Source organism: Mytilus edulis, chromosome 8 (genome assembly GCF_963676685.1).
Source record: "Mytilus edulis chromosome 8, xbMytEdul2.2, whole genome shotgun sequence".
NCBI classification, from domain to species: Eukaryota; Metazoa; Mollusca; class Bivalvia; order Mytilida; family Mytilidae; genus Mytilus; species Mytilus edulis.
Genome location: NC_092351.1, coordinates 62,736,157 through 62,759,380, shown reverse-complemented (window position 1 = coordinate 62,759,380; position 23,224 = coordinate 62,736,157). Strand labels below are relative to the sequence as shown.

General features: G+C 32.9%; 1 protein-coding gene across 1 annotated transcript; it reads right to left on the bottom strand.

Annotated features, from left to right (window-relative positions):
- Window positions 1-8,836: 8,836 nt before the first annotated feature.
- On the bottom strand, window positions 8,837-22,556 carry LOC139486042 (uncharacterized). The gene is made up of 2 exons (XM_071270735.1): window positions 22,411-22,556; window positions 8,837-11,499 (listed from the first exon to the last, which is right to left on the bottom strand). Exon 2 carries the CDS (start codon window positions 11,081-11,083, stop codon window positions 10,061-10,063), a length of 1,023 nt encoding a protein of 340 aa, XP_071126836.1. The 5' UTR covers window positions 11,084-11,499; window positions 22,411-22,556; the 3' UTR covers window positions 8,837-10,060.
- Between the last annotated feature and the right edge of the window lie 668 nt (window positions 22,557-23,224).

The window sequence follows — 23,224 nt, the reverse complement described above, 5'->3', positions numbered from 1 at the left end:
TCCGCGTCGTTTGTCCGAGTTAACAGTTTTTAACCCAAAAAATGTTTTTTGTCTCGACTGCAAGCTTTTGAGGTTCGATCGTAATTTCAATAGGTCAATACATTCAAAAGTGTACAGTTTGTCAACTACAGGTTCGTAGTGGAGTGAACAATGTGCGTGTTTTTGTATGGGGACAGTTTGACAGTGACAAGAACAAAACTAAAGCATTTCTGTGAGTTACAAAATGTCAATTTGCATTTCATGTTACATTTTCAATAAACAAATGTTTGCCAGAAAATTGAAAATGACATCCCCAATTTATAAATGTACACAGTAAACAGTTTATTCCACCACATTGATTTATTAAAAACAGAGGAGATCGTCTTGTCTTATGCATCCAAATAGACCTATTTTTTTACTATAAAAAAGAATATTATTTTATGTAAATTTGCTGTGCAGAATCATAAGAACGGTTTTGGAAACTGCTCTTCTCCTGACTTCACTGGCGTTAAAGAGGGGGTCATGATTTAAACTAAATGTCGGATATTTATGATGCTTATCTAGTTTTTTCTAGTTCTCATTTTAGCTCACATGAGCGAAAGGCCAAGTGAGCATTTCGTATCACTTCGCCGTTAACTTTAAGAACAAAAAAAGATCATCACCTTTGAAATTACTTTGCTAAATGTAACAAACCTTGACCCCAATCCTAACTGGGTTATTTAGTTTTTTAAAATGACACCGCCTGCCTACCATCATGTCCAAAAGTATAAACATATAACATAAGGGTTAAATGCTAATTTTGTCTACTAACTTGAAACCCGATAAGAAAAGAGAAATCTGTACTGGCAGAAATGTTATATAGTGTTGGTACCTTCCTACTGTCCATTAACGCCAAAGTTGTCTGACGAAAATTATAGAAGTAAGAACCCTAAAATGTCAAATTTTACAATTCTTAAAAAACAATTGTTTATTATTTTGAAAAACTTTAAAAGATCAAAATAAACTTTGATAATGAAAAATGATCAACAAGATCAGATCAACAAACAAATCAACATGGTTGAAATTGTGCTCTACTACATGTACTATAGGAATTATAGCCTTTAGACAAATATCCTTTACCAATTGTTTGCGATTTTGCTTAGTATCAGGAAAGTTCTGAGTGAATAAAAGTAAACTTTGAAAAGCAAAATTGTGCAGGACAAAATATACAACTGTGTTTAAATGGCCATTCCATAGAGTTATTGCCCCCAAATGTTGATTTACATATATGCGCAAGACAAGATCAACAAACGTCCATCGTCGTTAACTTTAACAAACATTGAGTCCTAATGACCCTTCCTGGCAACCAACATGACCGCCATGGCCAAATATAGATAAAAGGGGTAAAACTCTTATTAACTTGAAAACTGCTATAAATAGAGAAACTATGACAATAACGAAATGATCACAATGTTGAGATCTACCTGCTGTCAATAACGTCAAAAATGTCGGACGGCGTATTGATAGAAGTATAAATTACTAACCTAAATCGTCAAAATATTTTTTTGTCAATTATTTTTGAAAACTTGAATGGAAACAGAGAAATATCTATTAGGGAAAATGATGAACAAGACAAGATCTATAAATAAGTTAACACTAACCATCGATCATAGTTCAAAATCAATATTTAAAGAAAGTGAAAAACTATATTACATTTAAAGACAGTGGTAAGTGGTATTTGAAGTTATAAATATACCTATGTATACTGCCACATGATTGATTGTTGGTTGCTAAACGACCGGTGGCAAATATTTCATGCATGTTCATGACGAATATATATATACTGCTACTACAATGTATTTTATTTCGTTTGAAATAGGGGTTTTCCCATTTGCTATTTGTAGTTAATATTTACAGATGGGAACTAGTATAACTAGTTCGGATACTGGTTTTGTAACAGTATGTACTATTTATAAGTTTGACGTTAGGTGCAGGAGGCACGAGGAAAGTTTTGGCGGTTTTTATGGGTGGGGTTTAAAGGTACTATATAAAGTTTGGGATATAAATGTATTAGTATCGAAGGTGCTCGCAGTTACGTCGGATTGAAGTTGGTCACATAGGTATATGTGCAGTTGCTGCTATGTTTATTTTACGTACAGGCGTTGGAGGCATTAGCCGGGGGAAAAGAAACGATGCGAAAGAGGAACAATGTTATATGTCATGTGTTTATATAAATTAATGTTTGAAGAAATAGTTATGTACAATTCAGTAAAATAAAATATTGTATCGCAAGAGAAAATAAGATGTTACTGCGAGCAACTAATCCTATATCTGTGTTTGTCTTGTTTATAGCCTATTGAATTAGAAATTAAATGCTTTAAATTCGGACGAGCAGGGCGAGGGAGAATTTAATGTACATGTTGTATGTTCAATGAATAGGTAAATTTATCAGATTAAAATTTTATTTTGATTGTTTCCCCTTGAATGTCTTTTCCAAACATTTACACGTGTTATAACACTAGTACTGTTGTTGACGACTGCATATTGTCTTCTTAATGTTTTGGTAATTTTTGTTGTTGGGTTGCTGTCTCGATATCATGTCATTGGTGTTTAACCAATATATTCATATCAATGAAAGTTGTCTTTTCACAACCCCTGTCATACTAGAAATATTTGTGCTATTCAGTATCCAGGTTTATTTTACCAACAATGTAGTACTCAGTAGTCAAATCATAAAACTCTATACAAAGTAGTAATACAGCCTCTCACATTTCCAAGCAAGGCAATCAGGACATCAAATACAACAAAAACATGTTATATTATTCTGTGCAAGATTAGGAATTTGGACCTTGATAGTAGTAGACTTTAATAACAATGGCATCTTGAGGGGAATAAAGCTGATTTGGGCTACAGTTATGCATAAAACGAAAACGTTGCATAATGTGAGGAACAAGAGTGCACACACTGAAATGTCTCATCTGATTTAAACAGCATGATATAATTAATAATTGAAATAAAATTGAAAATGAAACTTGGAAATTTGTCAAAGAGACAACAACCCGACCAAAGAGCAGACAACAGCCGAAGCCCACCAATGGGTCTTCAATGAAGCGAAAAACTCCCGCACCCGGAGGCGCGCGTCCTTAAGCTAGCCCCTAAACACACACGTATACTATTTCAGTGATGATGGACGTCATACTTAACTCCTAATTATAATCAAGAAACTAAAATTAAAAATCATACAAAACTAACAAAGGCCAGAGGCTCCTGACGTGGGACAGGCGCAAAAAGGCGGCGGGGTTAATCATGTTTTTTGAGATCTCAACCCTATACATTTACTTCTAGCCAATGTTGAAAAAACAAACACACAACAATACGCACAGTAAACCTCAGTTTAAGAATAAGAATAAAGAATAAAAATTTTATTAGTATAAAATCAAAACAATAGGATTGTTACTAAAATACAAAACAAAAACAAACAGACAGATATACAGACAGGCATATTAATTACAAAACGATAGACATTAAACATAACAAACATGTAGCATTGAAAGATTTTTTTTTTGATAGATTATTAATTTGAATTAAAATGACATTATAATTGTTTCTCTCATTATACATTTCACTTATATAGTTAACAATAATAAGTAAAATATCACATTCTTCACAGGAAAATATGTCAAATTTGTTTTCTTCACTCATTGAATTAAAACTGGGGACAATACTAGAAATTTCATTAAACATTTTGATCCTAGTTTTATTAATTTCTGAACTTTTTATGATAAAATGAAATTCATCTTCCACCTATTTATGGCATAAAGGACATATTCTATTTTCTAAAGCTGTTTTGTTGTATCTACCGCGTTCAACAGCCAGCATACTATTACTTATTCTTATTTTAGCATAATTTTTGGTGGAAGAAGACGTCAAGTCTTCTGAAGACCTATGGGACCGACTTTAAACTCATTGAGCCTCCGTATGCCGCATTCGTTTCTGTGTATTACAATTTCATAACAACTTAAGATTCCTGACACCGATTTTTATACATGATTAAGCATCTGAATCATTTAATTTGTAAATTAGGATTGAAAAACAATCACTATCGTAAATATGACCTTTTTATTTATGTAAATTAATAGATTTCATCTCATCCACATGAAATCCATGAACGTTATTTGTTTACTTGTAACCGGATGTTTTTACTGTAGATATTTGTAGTACGCATGCGTGGATTTGGTAATAAAAAATAAAATATGTTACAACCAGTATTTTTTTTCACTAATTTATTGTTATTGTTCGCTGGCTTATTGTTCGCTTGTTATTGTTCGCTTGTTATTGTTCGCTTGTTATTGTTCGCTGGTTTATTGTTCGCTTGTTATTGTTCGCTTGTTATTGTTCGCTGGCTTATTGTTCGCTTGTTATTGTTCGCTGGCTTATTGTTCGCTGGCTTATTGTTCGCTTGTTATTGTTCGCTGGCTTATTGTTCGCTTGTTATTGTTTGCTGGCTTATTGTTTGCTGGCTTATTGTTCGCTGGTTTATTGTTCGCTTGTTATTGTTCGCTGGCTTATTGTTCGCTTGGTATTGTTCGCTGGCTTATTGTTCGCTTGTTATTGTTCGCTTGTTATTGTTCGCTAGCTTCTCAGCCTGGTTAATTCATACACAATATTGGAGACATTCAACATTAACTACATTGAATGATTTAAGATAATTTTATGAACCTCAACTTTCACAAATGAGCTGCGCCTGAGAAGTTGTCTAAAAAAAAGGCTTTCTTGCTAACTGTAATTGGAACTTATGGCACGCTTAAAACAAACTGATGAGCAGCAATTTTTTTGATCAAAAATACAACAGCTTGATTCTTTGCAAATTGTCAAATTGTAACAGAAATTCGACCACTTCTTCTTCCCGTGTAAAGAAGCTAGGATATTCGGGGTTTGCCCTGAATTATGAGGTCGGTAAGTTTCTTCTTATTTTTTTCTTTAAGAGGAGTTCAACAATTTCTTTCTTTCCAGATATGCAAAGCCATATGAAGAGAAGAACATCCATGTATATCACATGTAGAAATGTCAGCTCCTTTCTCAATTAATTTTTTTACAATATGGGTGTGTCCTTCTTCACAAGCCATGTGTAGGGAAGTTTTTCTGTTATTGTCGGTAAATTTGATATCCGCTCCGTCTGGGTTCTCTTTTATTTATTTCCAGTAAGAGATCATCCATGTGTTTATAGCCTTGCGATGCACCATCGATCAGAGGAACTTTAAAATCAAAGTCAACTGTATTTTGGCGAGGGATTTTCTGTTTAACGGTTTTATCGCTCTTAATATTCCCAAGTAATTCTTTAAATTTTAAGGCCCTTTTCCTGCATTAGGCTATGATCAATGTTCTGTACTTTGCGTCAGTTTTTGGTATTTAGTTTTGAATGTAACAGTTGTCAAACCATCAATGTGTGCAGAAAAACTATAACGTTGTGCTATAAAAGAGCTCATATGACTCTCCACATATAACTGATGAAATTATAAAAAAATCTTCATGAAAATGGTGATGTACATTGTGTTTCACCAGAACTGTTAATACGCAAATCTATTTGTTCCTTCTTTAACTGGTCTCTGAATGAGATTCAGGTCGGTATCGTTTGTTAGATTTAAATGAATTCTTAACACATTTCTATTATGGCATCCTGTACACAAACATTTTCTTGTTCACTAATTATGATTAGCCATTGTTTTTTGAACTTGTTATTAAATAGAGTACTTAAAAAGCTTTTGCACAAAACTGAAGACGCAGTCTGTCTTGTTTCTGAACATTCGACAAGTCATCTTTGGCAGTTTTGAGTTGGTCAGAAAACAGGTCACGAATTTCTTTCATAGTTTTTCCTTTTGACAAAATCGAATTTGAATTGTTTGTCATTGAACGTAAAAGATTCTACTGATGCACCTGGAACGTATTTTTCAATCATTTTTTCTCTCTCTTCGTTTGTCAAAGGAAATTTTGATAAATTACAGACAAACGATTCTAAATGTTTTTTCAATGGTTCCAAAATTGGGGTCTCGTAAACACTTGTGTTACAAGATATCTTAATTTTTGTTTTTGTCTTTTTTACTCTTTTTCACCATGTTCAAAACCATTCTTTTTCCGAAGGGAGTTTTTTTTTAGAATTAAAGAAGGGGATTGGTCAACATACTGTAAGGCACCATTCCCTACTCATTCTTATATAAGAAATTTGTTGTTGATATTGTTGTGTGTATTATATGACAAGTACATGCAGTGTTTGAACTGTATATTGTGAAACGGCATAGATTTATAATGTTATTTATTTGAATGTTCACCATATGAAATGTGTTGTTTAGACAAGCAGCTTTAAGTATCTCTAGTCTTTTTGTAATTGTTCATTTTAAAACACAAACAGTGACATAACAGAAATAGAACATATTTTATTCAATTTTATTATTGACTAGAAAATTGCATCATTGTAATATTCTCAATTTTGAATGATTTATGGCACATAAAGTTAAACTTTTCACAGTTTAAATCTTTGAAACTGTTATTAACAAAAATAAATTGGCATGACATACTTCCCAGTATCTGTTTTATATCGCAGACTTTTGTATAAACATAACTTCCATGTTAATTCATTTGAAATTGTTGAAACTTTGGTCCATCGTCATGTTATTATATAAGGCTAAAGTGTCGTCTTCTGCTAGTGCCTCGTTCCAAAATCAATTTGCATTTTAAACATGTGCTGATGTCAATCCATATGGTGTTACTATTAGAAAAACGTATATCCATGACTTGTATTACTCAATTTATTTCACTTGACTGGGCGGAGTTTAGCCGGTTCGCTAATAATAAACCAGTCCATCTATAGATAGGTGTTTTAGAATAAACTCATCAATGAAATGTCCAGTCATTCTTTTGTAAATTCCTTTGAAGACACTGATAGGTGATTAGAAATCACTTATAATTATAACAGCAATCATCCTTTAATCACACATCTTAAAATAGACTGTCCTTATGGAAATTGAAACGTAAGCTCCGCCCGATCAGTTGAAATAACATTAGTAATATATAAAGTATTCACATAGTTTTTATAAGCTGTTAAGTTGTTTTCGCGGCGAATTCTGTAATTTTGTCAGCCGTTACACGCACATGTTTTGTTCTCATAGACAAGCCGCTACTTCCAGTGGCACAGTTGTAACTTTATTTATTGTTGACAAGGAGAATTGGATTAAATAACACAGTAGAAGCTCTTATATAAAAATAAGATGAGAAATAGATTTTATTTGAATTTACGAATTTTTTTTTATAAATAATTATTTTCTTTAAATCTAACTTCCGCGGGAATTTCTTACGTTCCAACACCCAACAATCCAACCTCCCACAAATCCAACAGTGACGTAAAAAAAACCCGCTAAAACGTTAATCTTGCTTAAAACTTTGGCTTGTTAAAATATTGCTAGCGGGCTGATCTGGGCCGATTGACGTTACCTTTAACTGTGTCAAAGGGCTGATTGGGATGACTTAGTTGTTCTTTAACTGCCAATGGGCCGATATGGCCGATGGTTAAGGTTAATAAAATAATAAATATTGATTATTGCTATAAAGCATAATATAATGATGTTCTCTCAATGCCATTTCATTTTTCATTTTTCCATGACGTCATTTAGCCTTTTTTATGACGTTACAATGATGTCATGTATAGTTCGCTATCATATTATCTTAATTTTGTTGTACATTAATCATCCGTTTGGGGTTTTGTTTGTTGTTGTTTTAAATGTTTCAAATTTTGTCATTTCGGATCCTTACTGTACGATATATGGGTTTTGCTGACCATTGATGAATGCTGTACGGTGGTTTACGATTTCATACGTCACGTCAATTGGTTTCAAAGAAGATGTTTGGTAATTGCTACATTGGTAATCATACCATATCTCCTTATTTTTATATTGTTGAGTTGCCCGAAGACAGATTGACCTGTTTTCATCATTTGGTCCATTTTTTTCTTTGTATATCATATTATATAACTACGTTTTTTTTCAAAAAAATGTTTTGGGGTCATTTCTAGTCTAATAATAAGCAATTTGGTGCGAAATTTTCACAGGTTTATTTTTTTCAATTGGTTATATTTTTGTTGTGGAGCTATTTTATTTTCTATTTTGAGAAAAAAAGTTTTTATGTGAAATAAATGTATAATGGCAAAAATTAGAGGTGACGAACACTTTTGATCACAAATGTACTGAATTCTTTGCGTTTAAAAATTTGATTTTAAGCATTTCTGCATGATGAAAGTAAATCCAGAAAAGGGCTACGGAAGCATGAAATTTATCAAGTGTTAATTAAAACAGACATATTTATGATTTATGATATAAAGAACCAATTTTCTTGTCAATTTTTCCCGCTTTTAACATATATTCTGAAAGTATTTCTTTATCTTCTGTTGTAAATTTGTGCAACAGTAAGGTGTAGCTACATGTATAGCCATAACACAGACATGGATACAGTTGACGATGAACGAAATCTAGTCTTTAGGGGATGACCATTGAAAAATTTGGGGATGTGATAATACGGAATCGGATAGCAGGATTGAGAAAATGATTATTATGGCATTAGAATTTGGACGTGGAGCAAGAAGGTGAGCCTGTTTTTGAATTACAGATTCCTGCATGGTAAAGTAGTCGGTTTTAGCAGCTTGCTGACTGTTGAAACGAAGCATAGCATTGTCACAGATGAATTCTGCTTGCCTGTTTGTGGTATTTTCAGAAATTCTTCTCAAGTCCCCCAAAATGCGTTCCTCTTGTTCTGTTACAATTGATCTTAAATTGAAAATTCTTAAACATTCAGGTAGATGGACGGTAACACTGTGAAAGTGACTTCCAAAAAATTTTCTTTTTGACATTTTTGGGTTAGACGGAATTCCAATAACTATCCTGCAAGTAACAGCAAATAGGAAACATTGATTGTAAAGTCTAAGAATCTGTTTTGGTGAACGACATTCATATTTTGAATAGCAAATGTTGGTAATTTCAACGAGGGATTGGATCATCTGGTTGGTATTTTTATCAATCTTCTTTTGTTCATGTAGGTTTGCTGCAAATTTAGCTAATTTAACAAGGTATAGACGTGCATCGGAGCCTTTAACTTGATTTTTGTCTTCTATTGTTGTTTGTGAGAAATTTTGGAATTCTTTTTGCGCTTCTTTATCCTGGATATGGTAGGGAAGTTCGGCTATGATATTTTGGATTACATTAGTCAGGTCATGCAGCGGTTCGGTACACAAAATTTCATAACTCGGGATATTGATATTTTCAGTTGGAAGGTGGGGTTCAGGTATCATTTAAGCTGGTGGTCTGCTAATTCCGTGAAGTAGTTGAGTAAGGTCCTCTTGTAGTTGTTTACGGTCTTTATCTGTTGTCTCTATATTCCTTGCTTTTAATTCTTTTACCAGATCGGCTTTTTTCAGATTTTGAAAGGGACTTAAAATGCCTTGCTTTAATTTCCTAATACTTGTTGTTGAAGTTGCTAGTTGGCATCTTTCGTCTAGACTAAGTGGTTTCATATAATAACATCTCACATAATTGCCATGTTCTACTGCTGGAATTCCACAAAGACAGGAAAAATTACCCCCCCCCCCTTTGCTGACCTGATTCAAATTGACGAGCTGGCCCATCCCCACTGAAAACTCTCAAATCATCAAAAACTGTAAGGTTATGGTCATCATGAGTCACTTGAGTCGGTAAATGTATTTGTTGTAGATCTTCAAGTCGCGTCCTGGTATACAATGTCTGCTCCTCGTCTGAGCTTCCGGACTGTCCAAAAATATATAGCTTCGGTCTTTCTACTAATGCTTGGACGTTAATGGGCTTTTTGTCAGGATGTTTAAGCCTAAACTCTTGGTCGGTGTAGAAGTTAGCCTCATCATATAGAAAAGAAACGGTAAAGCAAATGTAGCTGTGGTTCAAAATGTCGCTGCCAAATTTTCAACTTTCTTGTTCTCTCGGTAGATTTCAAAAGGGATCTTGTCTGGTCTGCAGTTTCAGGTGATGGAAGTCCAGGTTTAAACAGTTTGTCCTTAACTAATTGAAGATCCATTTTGTCATATTCCTCATCACTTAAGGGATTGTTCTCGGATGTAGGTTAATGGCATTTTTCTGGCAAATAGTTGGATTGTTTTTGGTATCAGCTCACCTTCTGGAGAAATTACTGTTGTTATTTTCGTCTTCTCTGCTATCTTGACACCTATGTAGAGTTCTCTAGAACGTAACTTTCTTTTAACATCCTCTTTTATGGCTTTACCTGTCCTCGGTGTTGGTAGACTGTGCTGTTTATTTCTCATATATATCGTGTTCTTGGCCCTTCTAATCCTTCGTAGATAGTCTCGCGAGCTTACCCTTTTTTCTTTATTTTGAGTCTGTGTGTTAATGCCCTGCTTCCTTGCGTATTCTAAAATGACTTGACCAGCATTGGCAGGAAACTTACCGTTGATTTGCAAATAGAAAGTTTTGGCCATTAGAGTCCAGTTAATATCAGATCCTGATGGTTTGGATGTCATTTCATTAAGAAAACCAGTTCTGTCGAAGGAGTAGTTTTCAAAATTTCCATGGTGCTGTTTCGATTTCTTCTTACCTGCTGACTCTTGACGAATTAACTTCTCTGTCCTCTCTTCTGCTCTTACTTTTGATTCAAAAAATCCAGTCATTCTGTCCCGATGGTATTGGTTGAATGATTTTCCAGATGAAAGAAAGTTGGTGACATCATTTCCATCATCCTTCATTACTTCCTCAAATTTCTTTTTACTAACGGTGACGGCTTTCTTAATTTCCTGGCGATGTTCTGCTGCGGTAATTGCTGTAGGAGATAGTGAGTCAGCTAATTTACAGTTGAATTTGATATTGACTTTCTCTTCTATTATGCGTTGGACGATGTTGATAAAAGACTTAACAATTTTGACTCCTTTCTCTTGGGTCATTGATGTTGGAGACACAGTATGAATAAAATGATCTGTAGCTGTCTGGCATGTTTCCAAAATTTGACGGGAGTCTTTGTCTAGAGATTTATGTAAAGAAGACATATCAATGTGGATTGTTCTACATGGATTGCATTTTTCAAGCGTATGTTTTTGTTTTTCCATTTTTTTTAAGGTTATACCAATTTTGTAGTCCAAAATAATCCAGAAATAAATTTCGTTCTTCCGATTTTCCTCCGCTTTTCCAATATTTCTTTTCAGTCAGGTAAGATTGCAGTCGACTTATCCTTTTATTGAAGTAAATGTATTCCACATGCATTTTTGGATATCCCTCCATAAACATCATATAGTTCTGTTGCCTTTCCATTAAACTGAAGTTAGATGTATAAGATTTCTTAAGGGAATTAGAGTTGTCATCAGAGTTGTCATTAGTGTTGTTATTCAGAGAATTGTCAGTAAGAATAAGGCGATTGTTCTCAGAATTTTGTTTCTTCCACCATTGCAATGAAGATATGTCCTTTGTGGCCCTTGTCAAAATAACTTTTGCATAATTGCAGATATCCATTGTGGAAAGATTTAACCTAAAAGAAGAGAATAATTCAGAAAAATAGCAAATTGTTCCACTATGTCATTTTTTTAAGTGGAAAACCGTTGACTTTATAAATGGAAAAGTTAAGAAATATTTCCGATCTAAATGAAGTAAGCTTCAATCAAATGTTGTGAAACTTATCATGCTTATTATCACAAAATACAGGTCAAGTTTGAATTGTTAGTAGCTTTGCTTTAACCATGGAAGTATTATATTGACAGAAACTCCAACAAGCGGACTTCAAACGTTTATAGTGCGATGCCGCAAAATCGTAAAGTATCTGTTATTATAGCTTTGAATAATTATCACGTGTTATGTATGTGTATACTTGTGTACAGAGAATTAGGTATAATGAACTATGTATGTATATTTCTTTCTATCTTGTTCACGGCCGACACTCGGCTAACCGAGAGATTGGTCGGTTAATCTATATTGAGTATGCGGCTATATGGGAGATTGGTCTGTTAATCGGGTTGGTTATACGTCTGTTAAGAGTAAAACGCACAATTTAAAGTTAAACTGTATCAAATATACAGATTTTTGGCATATTTTAAGAACCAAATCAAAAAAAGAAAAGTGTCTGACAAAATGATATCTATCATAGAACATTTTCCACTTGTAAAAACATTTCATAGTCTACGCAGTTTTCAGTAAAATTAAAAGGCGTCGCGCAAGTATGTAGTATTTATGCTTATACGCATAGAAATTTTTTAATAAAAGTCGAAACAAACAATTTTAGATATCATTTAAAGGACACACAATAGTACTTTGGGTCTAAAAAATAAATTTGCATTGGTGAATATTTCATAATTGTAATATAACGTGAATATTACCACGTTTTAGTGAAAATTATGGGAATAAAGTCTGTTAATGGGTTGGACAATTGAAATTGTATCAGTTAAGAGTTATTTAGCCACAGTTATTTTTGCTACCTTTATATTTTCCCATAGAAAAAGTTAAGAATGAGATGTTCCTAAGTAATAAAAAAAAATGATAATACGGTGCAACAGTATCCTACGGAAGCGAATTAGCGCCACATATTTTTTCTAAAATTTTTCTTCCTATATTTGCGTTATAACGCAAACCTCAAATATCTTGATTGCAATTGTTCATTAAGTTTTGTAAAAAATGTCCGTCTGTCATTCATTTCGGTTGTGATTTACTAGTAAGAGCATTTTTATTTTGACTTTCTTTGCATTTTATTGAAGGGTGTCACTTCAATATAGCGTGATATAAATTGGCCGCTGGAATATGCATGAATTTATTATTAATGTTTTCAATCAGCCTCAATTTTTGTGTCTGTTCAAAGTAGCACGTTTTCAAATCAGACTGAAAGTGTCTTTCTAATACAACACAGGGTACCGGTAAAATAAATATAAACTGTACATCTGTCAAGTGCATATAACGTGTTGTCATTCTCATATGCACATGATTTTTGTCACTGGACGAAAAACCCTAATTCGTAAGCATCCTCCAATTGGTTCTTTATTTCTATTACTTAATCATATGTTGTTTACAAAAAAAAGTAAAATCACAAAAATACTGAACTTAGAGGAAAATCAATTGGAAAGTCCATAATCACATGGCAAAATCAAATAACAAAACGTATCAAAACGAATGGACAAGAACTGTCATATTCCTGACTTGGTATCGGCATTTTCAAATGTAGAAAATGGTGGATTAAACCTGGTTCTATAGCGCTAACCCTCTCACTTTAATGACAGTCTCATAAAATTCTGTTATATTTACATTGATGGCGTTAAATAAGCAGACACAATAAATAAAATAGTCAAAATATGGGTACATCAGTCATCATCGTATAACAATTTTAAAAGGAACAATTTTAATACAGAAAACAAAAACATCTACTATCTACGAACACATTCATTGATTTGAGTGTCTGACATCAGAAAATTTTATACGTCACATAAATTTGTCGTTCAATGTGCATACAAACGATTTTAAAATTTACATAGGCAATGTTAGTCATTCTCAAGAAGTAAATGGAAAGGAGCGAATGCAGCTACATTTGGTCATCTTAAGTTTTAATACATTTTATTCCGTTTAGTTCCTTTCTTCATAAGTGTAGAGGAGAACGGCAGTTGTCCTCATGTAAACTTCTAGCATTTGTCACCAATATGAGTACATCGCAATCCGTTACTGTTTCAACACCCAGGGGTGTTTCATGTGTGTATTCTTAAACAATTATTATTTTTTCTCTCTTTTTTAGCAATGCATCACTCTCTACTGTCCTTATCTATTATTCTATATTCTGCTACTCCATCCAGATTATCGTGTATACCATGAGGGTTCGGATTGGGGGTGTTATTTATTTCTGTATTCTTTAAATTGTTATGTCACGTTTCTTCCGTGACGTTTTTTCCTTTTACCTTTTATTTATCTTACTCATTATTCTTTCTCTATTCTTTATATTTTAGCATCCCAATATATTTTACTTACTGATGTTTAGTTACATTACGACGTTTATCTCTGATTTATATACTGGTTACCAATGTAGATGACAAGTTGGTGTCATGCATGACAATTAAACAGAATCCACATGACATATGCGACTGTCTTGGATGAAATTAACATTACTTTAATATTACACTTTTTGAAACCGTTTTTATCAATTTTCTATTTCCATTGTTTAAATTGTTCATTGTTCACAGTGGCGGATCCAGCCATTTTAAAAATGGGGGTTCCCAACCCAGAGTAAAAAGGGGGGTTCCAACTATATGCTCCCATTCAAATGCATTGATCGGCAAAAAAAAGGGGGTTCCAACCCCCGGAACCCCCCTGGATCCGCCACTGGTTCATGTGTTGTTTCCGTATATTTTATGTTTCATTGCTCATGTGTTGTTTCCGTATATTTTAGCTGCTCGTCTTGAGCCTACCCATTTGATCCGATAACACCCCATATAGCAATAAAATTATACTTTTATTGCCATTCATAACTCTTAACAGACCAATTAACAGACCGGGTTTTATACATCCGACCCATTAACAGACCAGGTTTTAATTAAAGATTGATGTATGTCACCAAAATACAGATTTTCGTGCAGATTTTTCACACAATGATTTCAGTATGGTTAACAAACATAATGCCTGTCTTTTTTCGATGTTTAAAATATTGCATGCACGTAAATTTAACCAACGTGTCATTTTGTGTACAGTTTGTGTGTGTAAAATGTGTATAAATTTATTGATGAGTAACCCGACTTTTCATTTTATAGATCGTACATTGAAGCTAGAAAAATAATAATTACACCACTGGATTCAGTACATTGAATTGTTTTGTTAGACATGAATATTTTTTATGATAAACATATATTTAAAAAGTTATACAGTGAAACATGCTGAACTTTTAATGATTTTCTCGATAACACCTGATTAACAGACTTTAGCCAACCCGATTAACAGACCAACCGCCGATATAGCCGCATACTCAATATAGATTAACCGACCAAACTCTCGGTTAGCCGAGTGTCGGCCGTGTTGTTCACCATTGTAAATTATTACTTGTATTATTTGTCTGCCTCTTGTTACAGTGTAAACTGTCTAGAGTGTTAATAAAAGTTGAAGTTGAAGTTAATTAACTCGACATGTCTTATGGATGCATGGGTTCCGATCAAATTTTTAGAACCTCGTGAATGATCGTAATTACGGAACATACCGAAATAACCGGATGTGTACTTAATTGCCAAGGAAATGACATTTACCGACCATGTGAATGACAAATATGTCAATTTTTACGGGTTTTGCTGCTTAAAAACAAATAAAAAGAAAAGAAACGAAATCCCCACGACTGTTTTCACCAAATAACAAATAGGAAAAAAAATGAAAAGTAAAAATACTCACAAGCCATTAACATTTCAGTTTAAGTTGCAATCAGTTTTAAAATAGTAAGATTTTTATTCATGAGAGAGCTGTTGGCTAAACACCTTTAACTGTTATATACATATATGCATGTTAGGCTTCAAAATCATAAAATTCTCATGTAAAGTAAACGGAAAAGTTTTTATCAGTAATTATTATCGCGTTTTACTGCTAACTTTGACAAATATTTTAATGAAGTGTTTAATGAAAGAATTTCCAACAAAAATTTAATCCAAAAGTTGGCTGGGAGGGGACGTTGTTAAAGAGCTTTGATCCTAAAAAAAATATCATATATTTTGATTTATTGTTTTCTGAAAGTCCAATGGCAAATATTTCATGCAATTAAACAAGAAACAGAAACATAAATTGCTTAGCATACGGTGTAAGATGTTTCAGAACTGTTAAGCTTTTAAACACATAAATAAATTCTAATTTGGTTTCCATGATAAAAAAAAATTAAACTGCTTAGGGCCCATCATGGTGATCGTTCTTTAAATGCATCCAGAAATATTAAAAGCCATCCGTAAAAAATAAATCTGTCAGACGTCAGATTGAGTAATCTCGGACTAGGTTGAATGTTTTAGGTTGTTTACAACTTTGGAATTATCATAAAAGGTGTAACAATTCATATCTGCATGTCTCGTAACCTGATATTGCTATGTAGAGGTCATCACACGCATGTAATTATTAACCTCTTTTAGTCTTTAAAACATATTTGATAAATAAGTTGACAACATTTTACGATAGAGAAAACCATAACTATTTGTGTAACACTCGATTAAAGTTTACAATCTTTAACTTAAAATTTGAGTTATCTGGCACACTACAAGCGCATCACATTATTTTCTGCAAACACTCTACTTCAGAATCATGTAATTTTCATAATCGGATATTTCCCGAATTCCAAGTTACAATGATTAAAACATACTCAACAAAACTAAAAATAAGCTAGCCCTCTTTCCGAATAATTTTCTTATGTCATTCTGTTAAATATGGACCGATTTTTTCAGCTTTGTTCTTCGTTTATTGAACGGAAACAGGTGTTGTTATTCATGTTGCGATTCACAAATAACCACATAACCACGGGAGTTTCCGTGTTTATAAATTACATTGATAGGTAGATAAGACAATCGATATCAAATCACGTGATAAGACCAGCTTCAGTTAAAAGAACAGGCGAAGGCGGCATCACAGATCACGTACTTGAAAAACTGAGTCGGAACCTTTTATTTTCTCAAAGAAATCAGTGGGATGGGAATTTGCTAATTTTTAGGTGGAGTTCCTGTCAATATAATACTTCCATGATCTAACCATTCTATTGTTATGTTCCTTTATGAATTGAAAAATTGAAATAAAACTTGGTTTCTGTTCTCTAACTGCCGCAGCTAAAGAATATAAAAAATTATACATAATGCTTATAACGACGAAACACTGATTCAGTTTGAGTTTTGGTGATGTCACTAGACAAACTTAAACCGTTCTAGAGTAGTTTTCATTTATGAATGAAAGAATTGCATAAGTTTTAGTTTGTTCTCTTACTTAAATGTGCCTCAACCAAATGTTATGAAACTTATCACAATCTTTGTCACTACAAAACACAGATCTTTTCAAATTTGGTCGAGTCACTTTGACTTCTAGAGTTATGCCCTTTTATAAATGTAACATGTGTAAAATTGCAAAACGTTAGTTTCCATTCGCTAACTTAAGTTTGACTCAACCGAACATGCCAAATGACATGTTATGAAACTTGTACACAATGCTTATTACCACAAAATACAGATCAAGGTTGAATTTTGGTGGGGTCACTTTAACAATCATGAGTAATGTCCCTTTGTAAATTGATTATGTTCTGCAACTTGAGTTTGTCCCAACCAAACAGAATGGGATATATACAAAATAATTATTACCACAAAACTCAGATATATAAGAACAAATTTGGGTTCGGTAATTTTCGTGACTGCCCTTCCATTATGTGACTCAAGAAAACATTCCAAAAAACCGGTAACAATTGTATCAAAAAGAGCAACTGAATTATTAGAGTGCAACTTTTCATGTAAGGACGTGTTTGAGTTGAATATTTTGTCTTGAAAACATATAAAGCAAGAGTATTTGAAACATCATCTCTCTTCATATTTTATCATTATTATATATCAAGGCTACAGGTTGACTTTATAACATAAGAAATTCACAGTACTATTAAAAAATTGAAAAATATGGGTCAAGTGAAATATCTTTCTTATGAATCACAAAATTAAAGTAGTAGTGTGGAAATATCTAATTTTTACTAAAAGTACATGACGACAGTCTTACAAGATTGATCTTAAAAATGTAAAAACCTCTAAAAATAAATCTATTTTGGTGTGTGATAGTTAGGGTTTATAGTCTTAAACCACTGAGTTTTTTTTTGTCTGCCCTAACACGAAATATTTAAAACTAGAATATTTGTAAATATTTATGAACTTTAGAAAATTCCACTTGCATGACTTGACAGCCAATCAGACAATAGTTTTAAGTTGACTCAAAGCAGACAAGAACATTAACTGATGCTCATTAGCTAGTAGATACATTGGTCTTTTAAAATACAACTGGCATACAAGAATCATAATGGTGCTATGTGGATAAATTTATTGGTTTTCAAGAGTTGTATTCAATGGCAGCACATCATCCCTACAAATTTGCTTCCATTTCTATGGTTGTAAAAATGAACTGGCGTAAAGGGGAGATAATTTTCACAAAGTAGAATCCAGACTGTATAACTTTTTATGCAATTTAGGGCATCATCTGTGTCTATTTTTCATATTTTCTTCATGCTTGAAGATATTGATTTGATATTTGGTGTATAGTTTTACCATGACTTGATACTTATCAAGTTTGAATTTTGTTCTTCTCTAATGATATTGTGCAGAGTTTTCATCCTTGGACTTCTAAATTTAACATTTGTTTTTGTTTAAACCTTTAATAAAACGTTATTGATCAAGTTTGAATTTTTAATTGGTAGGGGACTATGTATTGCCATGCATCATTTATTATGGCACAAATGAAAATAAGCAATAGTTTTGAAAAACAATGAGTTTGTCTGCTAAGATCTCATAGTAATGAGATAACATGGTCAGATGTAGCTCAGATACATTATAGAGTTGAAAGACCATAGATATTTTGGTTTTTAGCTACATGTATTTTCATGCTTAATTTTAATGAAGTTACTTTGTTCTCTCTCTGGTTGACGGGAAAACTATTATGACATAAAAAGGTCAAATCAAATTAATGGAAATGGTGATTATGGTGATAACAATATGGCTATGTGTGTATTTTTCCTTTGACTTTTTGTTGTAATATTTTTCTTTACATCATTATTCTGGTAGAGATGGAAAGTAATCACTAGTAGTGTTGGGGTTATTCGGTTAGAATTTATGTTGGAGGGTTGATGGGAAGCTTAATAATTAAACGTGAGTCATGGTAATTTTTTTTTATATGTGTCTATTACTATTTTGCAAATTTTCTAAAATTAGCTTTTGGTTGTAGAGATATTTTAAAAGTCCCTTCCTACCCTCCCACATACATTTAAATTGAAAAGCCCTTAGCAAAAGCATGTTTTTGAAAATTTCCCATTGACCAGATTGTAGCTGGGCCTGGGGAAAACATATTTTATGAATTTGGCAGAAAAAATCATTTCAATTTTGCATTTTTATTTCAGATATCAAGTGAGGCAATGGTGGATCTTCTTGAGTAAAAATTCAGCATTTATTTGTGGATAAAACATTTGGAACATTGCCTGCTTAGAAATGACATGAATGCAGTCAGAAAGAAGAAGATTGACTTCACAGTTTATATTAATTGACTTGATTTGAGATTTATTTTCCATGTCTCCATTATCCATGCATCATAATCCTCATAGTCATGCATAGTGTATTGTTCAAATAAGTGATGCGACATGAAGGTTTAATGTATGATTTTTTATTGAACTGCAATGAAACAAAAGGCAACAATTGTTTCAGTACGATGTAATATATATATACAAGTTTTAAGATTACTTACAACAAAAAAATATTAAAGCAGGGAAGTGTTTTCTTTGTGCCTTCCATGGGATGACTAAGATTAAATGGAATAGAACTATTGTTTAATGCCAAGGCAAGATTAGTATACAGATTAGAGGTTATATGTCCCCATTGCAGCTTAGGGGGTATTAAAATTTTTTAATGTTATCCTTGTCTGAAAGTACATCCAGATATTGGTTTCCATTCTCTAACTTTATATACTATAATAGGTAGATGTGGTATAACAGCCAATGAAACAACAACTCATATATGTTCAATAGGGCTTTACACGGTTAGTTAGGCCATATTGGTTGGGGGCAGATTTTCATAATGAAGGTAAAAATGGTGTGAAAAATACGAGAAAACATCATTAAAGCAGAGAAGTTGCTTGGAAACACATAGGATTTCCCATACTTTCATACTATTTCCACCTCTTTCTAAAAAATCTGCCCCCCATCCAATATGGCCGAACTAACCGTGAAGAGCCCTATTAAAGTAAATGAAAGCAACTACTCTGCTTTCAACAATGAGAAAAACCTGTTCTGTTTATCGGCTGATTAAAAGACAAATATGAAAATTATGAAACACTAAAATTAAGAAAACAAACTGCCTAATTTATGATAAAACAATTCACAAAAAGTAATATAATGATACTTATTACCACAAATCTCAGATCAATTTTGAATTGGGGTGGCATCACTTTTACACTAGTTTTTCTTTATAATTATAAAATGCACCACAGTCGCCTGAAAATTTCATAATTGTAACAAAAAAATAGGGGACATTGAATATTTTTAATAGTTACTGTATTATACTATTAGTATATGCAGTAGCAGTACCTTAAAATGGTTTCTCATTGAGAAAGAGTTTATAATTTCTTGGAATATCTGAACTATGTCGCTTAAAAATGAGACACAATTTTTCATTCAGTAGCGCCTTCCTACATTATGTCACAGGAAAAAGTTTTAAAAAAAGAGGACATAATAACTAGACCAGAGGGTTTATTTAGTTGAGATATTGCAGACACAAAAAAACAAAAACAATACAAATAACCTGGAGTTTGCTGGTCAAAATAATTATGACGGCATGGAAGGCCATTTTAAATTTTGCTTTGACAAAGGAGCCTTCAAAGAAAAAAAATATAATACCTTTTCAAGATGTCATAATTATTTGGACTAGGAGTTTATAAGTAATCTCCCGGCACCATATAAACTAGACCAGCCCATGATCAGGGATGACTAAATAATTGGGAGTTGGTAGGAAGGATTTTAAAAATTCATTTCTGCCAGGTTGAAACAAAAAAGTAAACTTTGCACTGAGCTTCATGAAATAAATTTTCTGCAACAATAAATTATGAAAGAGAGGTATAATGCGTTCAGAAAAATCCTGAAATAAATGCCATGTCAGAAAACCTAGATGCTGAAGATTGATTAGCAGCCAAAACCCAAGTAAGTTGATCAATAATGCACAAAGAGTTAAAAAAAAAATATCTTGTTGGAGGAAGGTTTTAAATGTGACAAAAGCAGCTTTTTTTGGGGCATAATTATGCGCTCAAATATTCTTTAGGCAAGCATTAATTAATTTCAAGAACAACCATCTTGTATGGAAAAATTAGTGGTGTTTTAAATAAACATTTTGCATAGATAACATTTAAACAACCTACACCTTATTTCTTCTTCAAAATAATGATGGGATGGACCAAACTGTGGGGGGTTACTAACCATTCATTGCTTCAACTGGTGTATGCATGACAAAGGAAAAACCTGGTGGTAGCCATTTTTTAAGACTTTTTAGTTCATATTCTTCACAAAATGATAAAAAGACCTAGAATAATGGTCATTTTTATAATGATTTTATTCTAAAAAGAACACACGACACCTCCTTGAAAATGGAATAACCCCGGGGGGGGGGGGGGGGGGGGCACTTCAAACTTTTTTTGGTAGGGGTGAGCAGCTGAGACATCAAGTACCCCACCCTTTTCATATATTTTGTTAATCAAAAATATATACCTTGTCATATATTAATCAACAAAAAACAGACCTATAGATATATTTCAATATTTTCCCCGCTCATCATCTTGTTAAGAAGCAAAATAGTCGCAATAATATCACCTTCTTTTCCAATAAATTCGTCACATCTTAAACACTTTTTTCTTATTGCCCATTTTACATCTTCCATTATGAAGATATTTCAATTCCAAAATACAATACATATAAAAGACGTTTGCATGGTCAGATCATAGATGGTATTACATCTGTGGTCAGATAAATGTAATATCACCCCAGAGTGTAACACCTTCACTGATTTTAACATGTTTAAATATTAATTAAAAACTGATAAAAGGTGTCATTGCCGTTCCCTCTTAAAGGACGCTGTCACAATGGAATTTCTTTAAATAATTGTTATCATGTTTTATGTATACAAACCCTTGAATGTTAATTAGGTGCAAATGTAAAAATAGTTGGATTTATTGCATCTATCACTGGCATCAGTGGAAATACCACATCAGAATAAATAGAGTATAATTGGTTTGACAAATAACTGATGCATTTACGACTGTGGTTTAACCGCATCAAGAATAAATACGGACATCTGATTAGTTTCAGATACTTATGATATAATCAAGCAAGTGATAATAGCAACCTATTGATATATTTAATCTGAATTTCTCACCCTTTTCATATATCATAGAGCATGAAAAAGTGACTTATTCCAGCGGCTCATCCCTACCACTAATTATATAGCAAGTGTCCCCCCCCCCCCCCCCCCCCGAGGGAATAACCCATATAGATTGAAAACATTTTATTTTTTTATAAAGTGGTTACAAAAAGTTGTATTTTTAAACAATACTGACACTCTTATTATAAAAAATATTAAGTAGACTTTAAATTCAAAGCATCGTGTATGAGAGATCTTGTATTTTCGCGCTGTTGAAACTTTTCTCGCTGTTCCATTTGTTTTCCCCGCACTTTATGGTACGGGAATTTTACGTAGTCTGTCCGTTTATCGATCCTGCTTAAACTGGGTCATGTGAGCGTTTATCCTTCCACCATTTATGTCATTCTGAAACGAGAACGTACAGATGCATTAAATAATTTGAAAAGGGCAGGTGCAAGAGCCAAACCAAATTACTTGATTTAGGTATTGGCAGAAAGAAAACATTTTGAATTTTCAGAAAAGTGCTGTGGCTAGTTGTATATTGCTTCAGTTGGAGAATGGTTTCTAGCCGTACATTGACCTATAATCATTATGGTTTACTTTTTTTTAAATTGTTATTTGGATGGAGAGTTGTCTCATTGGCACTCACACCACATCTTCCTATATATATGAATGAAAACAATTTTTACTAGCAAACTATGAAAAAGAATATCAATCCGGTAAACTGTATTACCTTCTACTCAGAAGATCACTGGTATTAAAGAGATAATAGTAACTGCAATTACGATTATCCCAATATGGCGACGGTAGATATAGGTAAAATCTTTACACTAATTTTTCTTAAATGTAGCATGCTTTTTTCAATAGTTACTCAGCTGCAAGGTTTATCTATACCAGTACATCATATTTGAATCGTAAAGGTGCACTGGATTAGTCTAATTAAGCGCTTTGAAAATTGCCGTCGAAAAATTCGGGATGATAATCGTAACTCGGGAAAAAAAGATAATCGTAATTATGGTATTTAAAAATGGAAAGATAATCGTAACTGGAAAGTGTTTTATTGATATTGACACTTAAAACATATATCTAATAGGATATAATGAAGTTATGTCGATGAATTATTTACGAAACGTTCCAACATCTTAT

Coding starts and splice junctions, on each gene's coding strand:
- LOC139486042 (XM_071270735.1), bottom strand. CDS start 11,083: ATGGAAAAACAAAAACATACGCTTGAAAAATGCAATCCATGTAGAACA.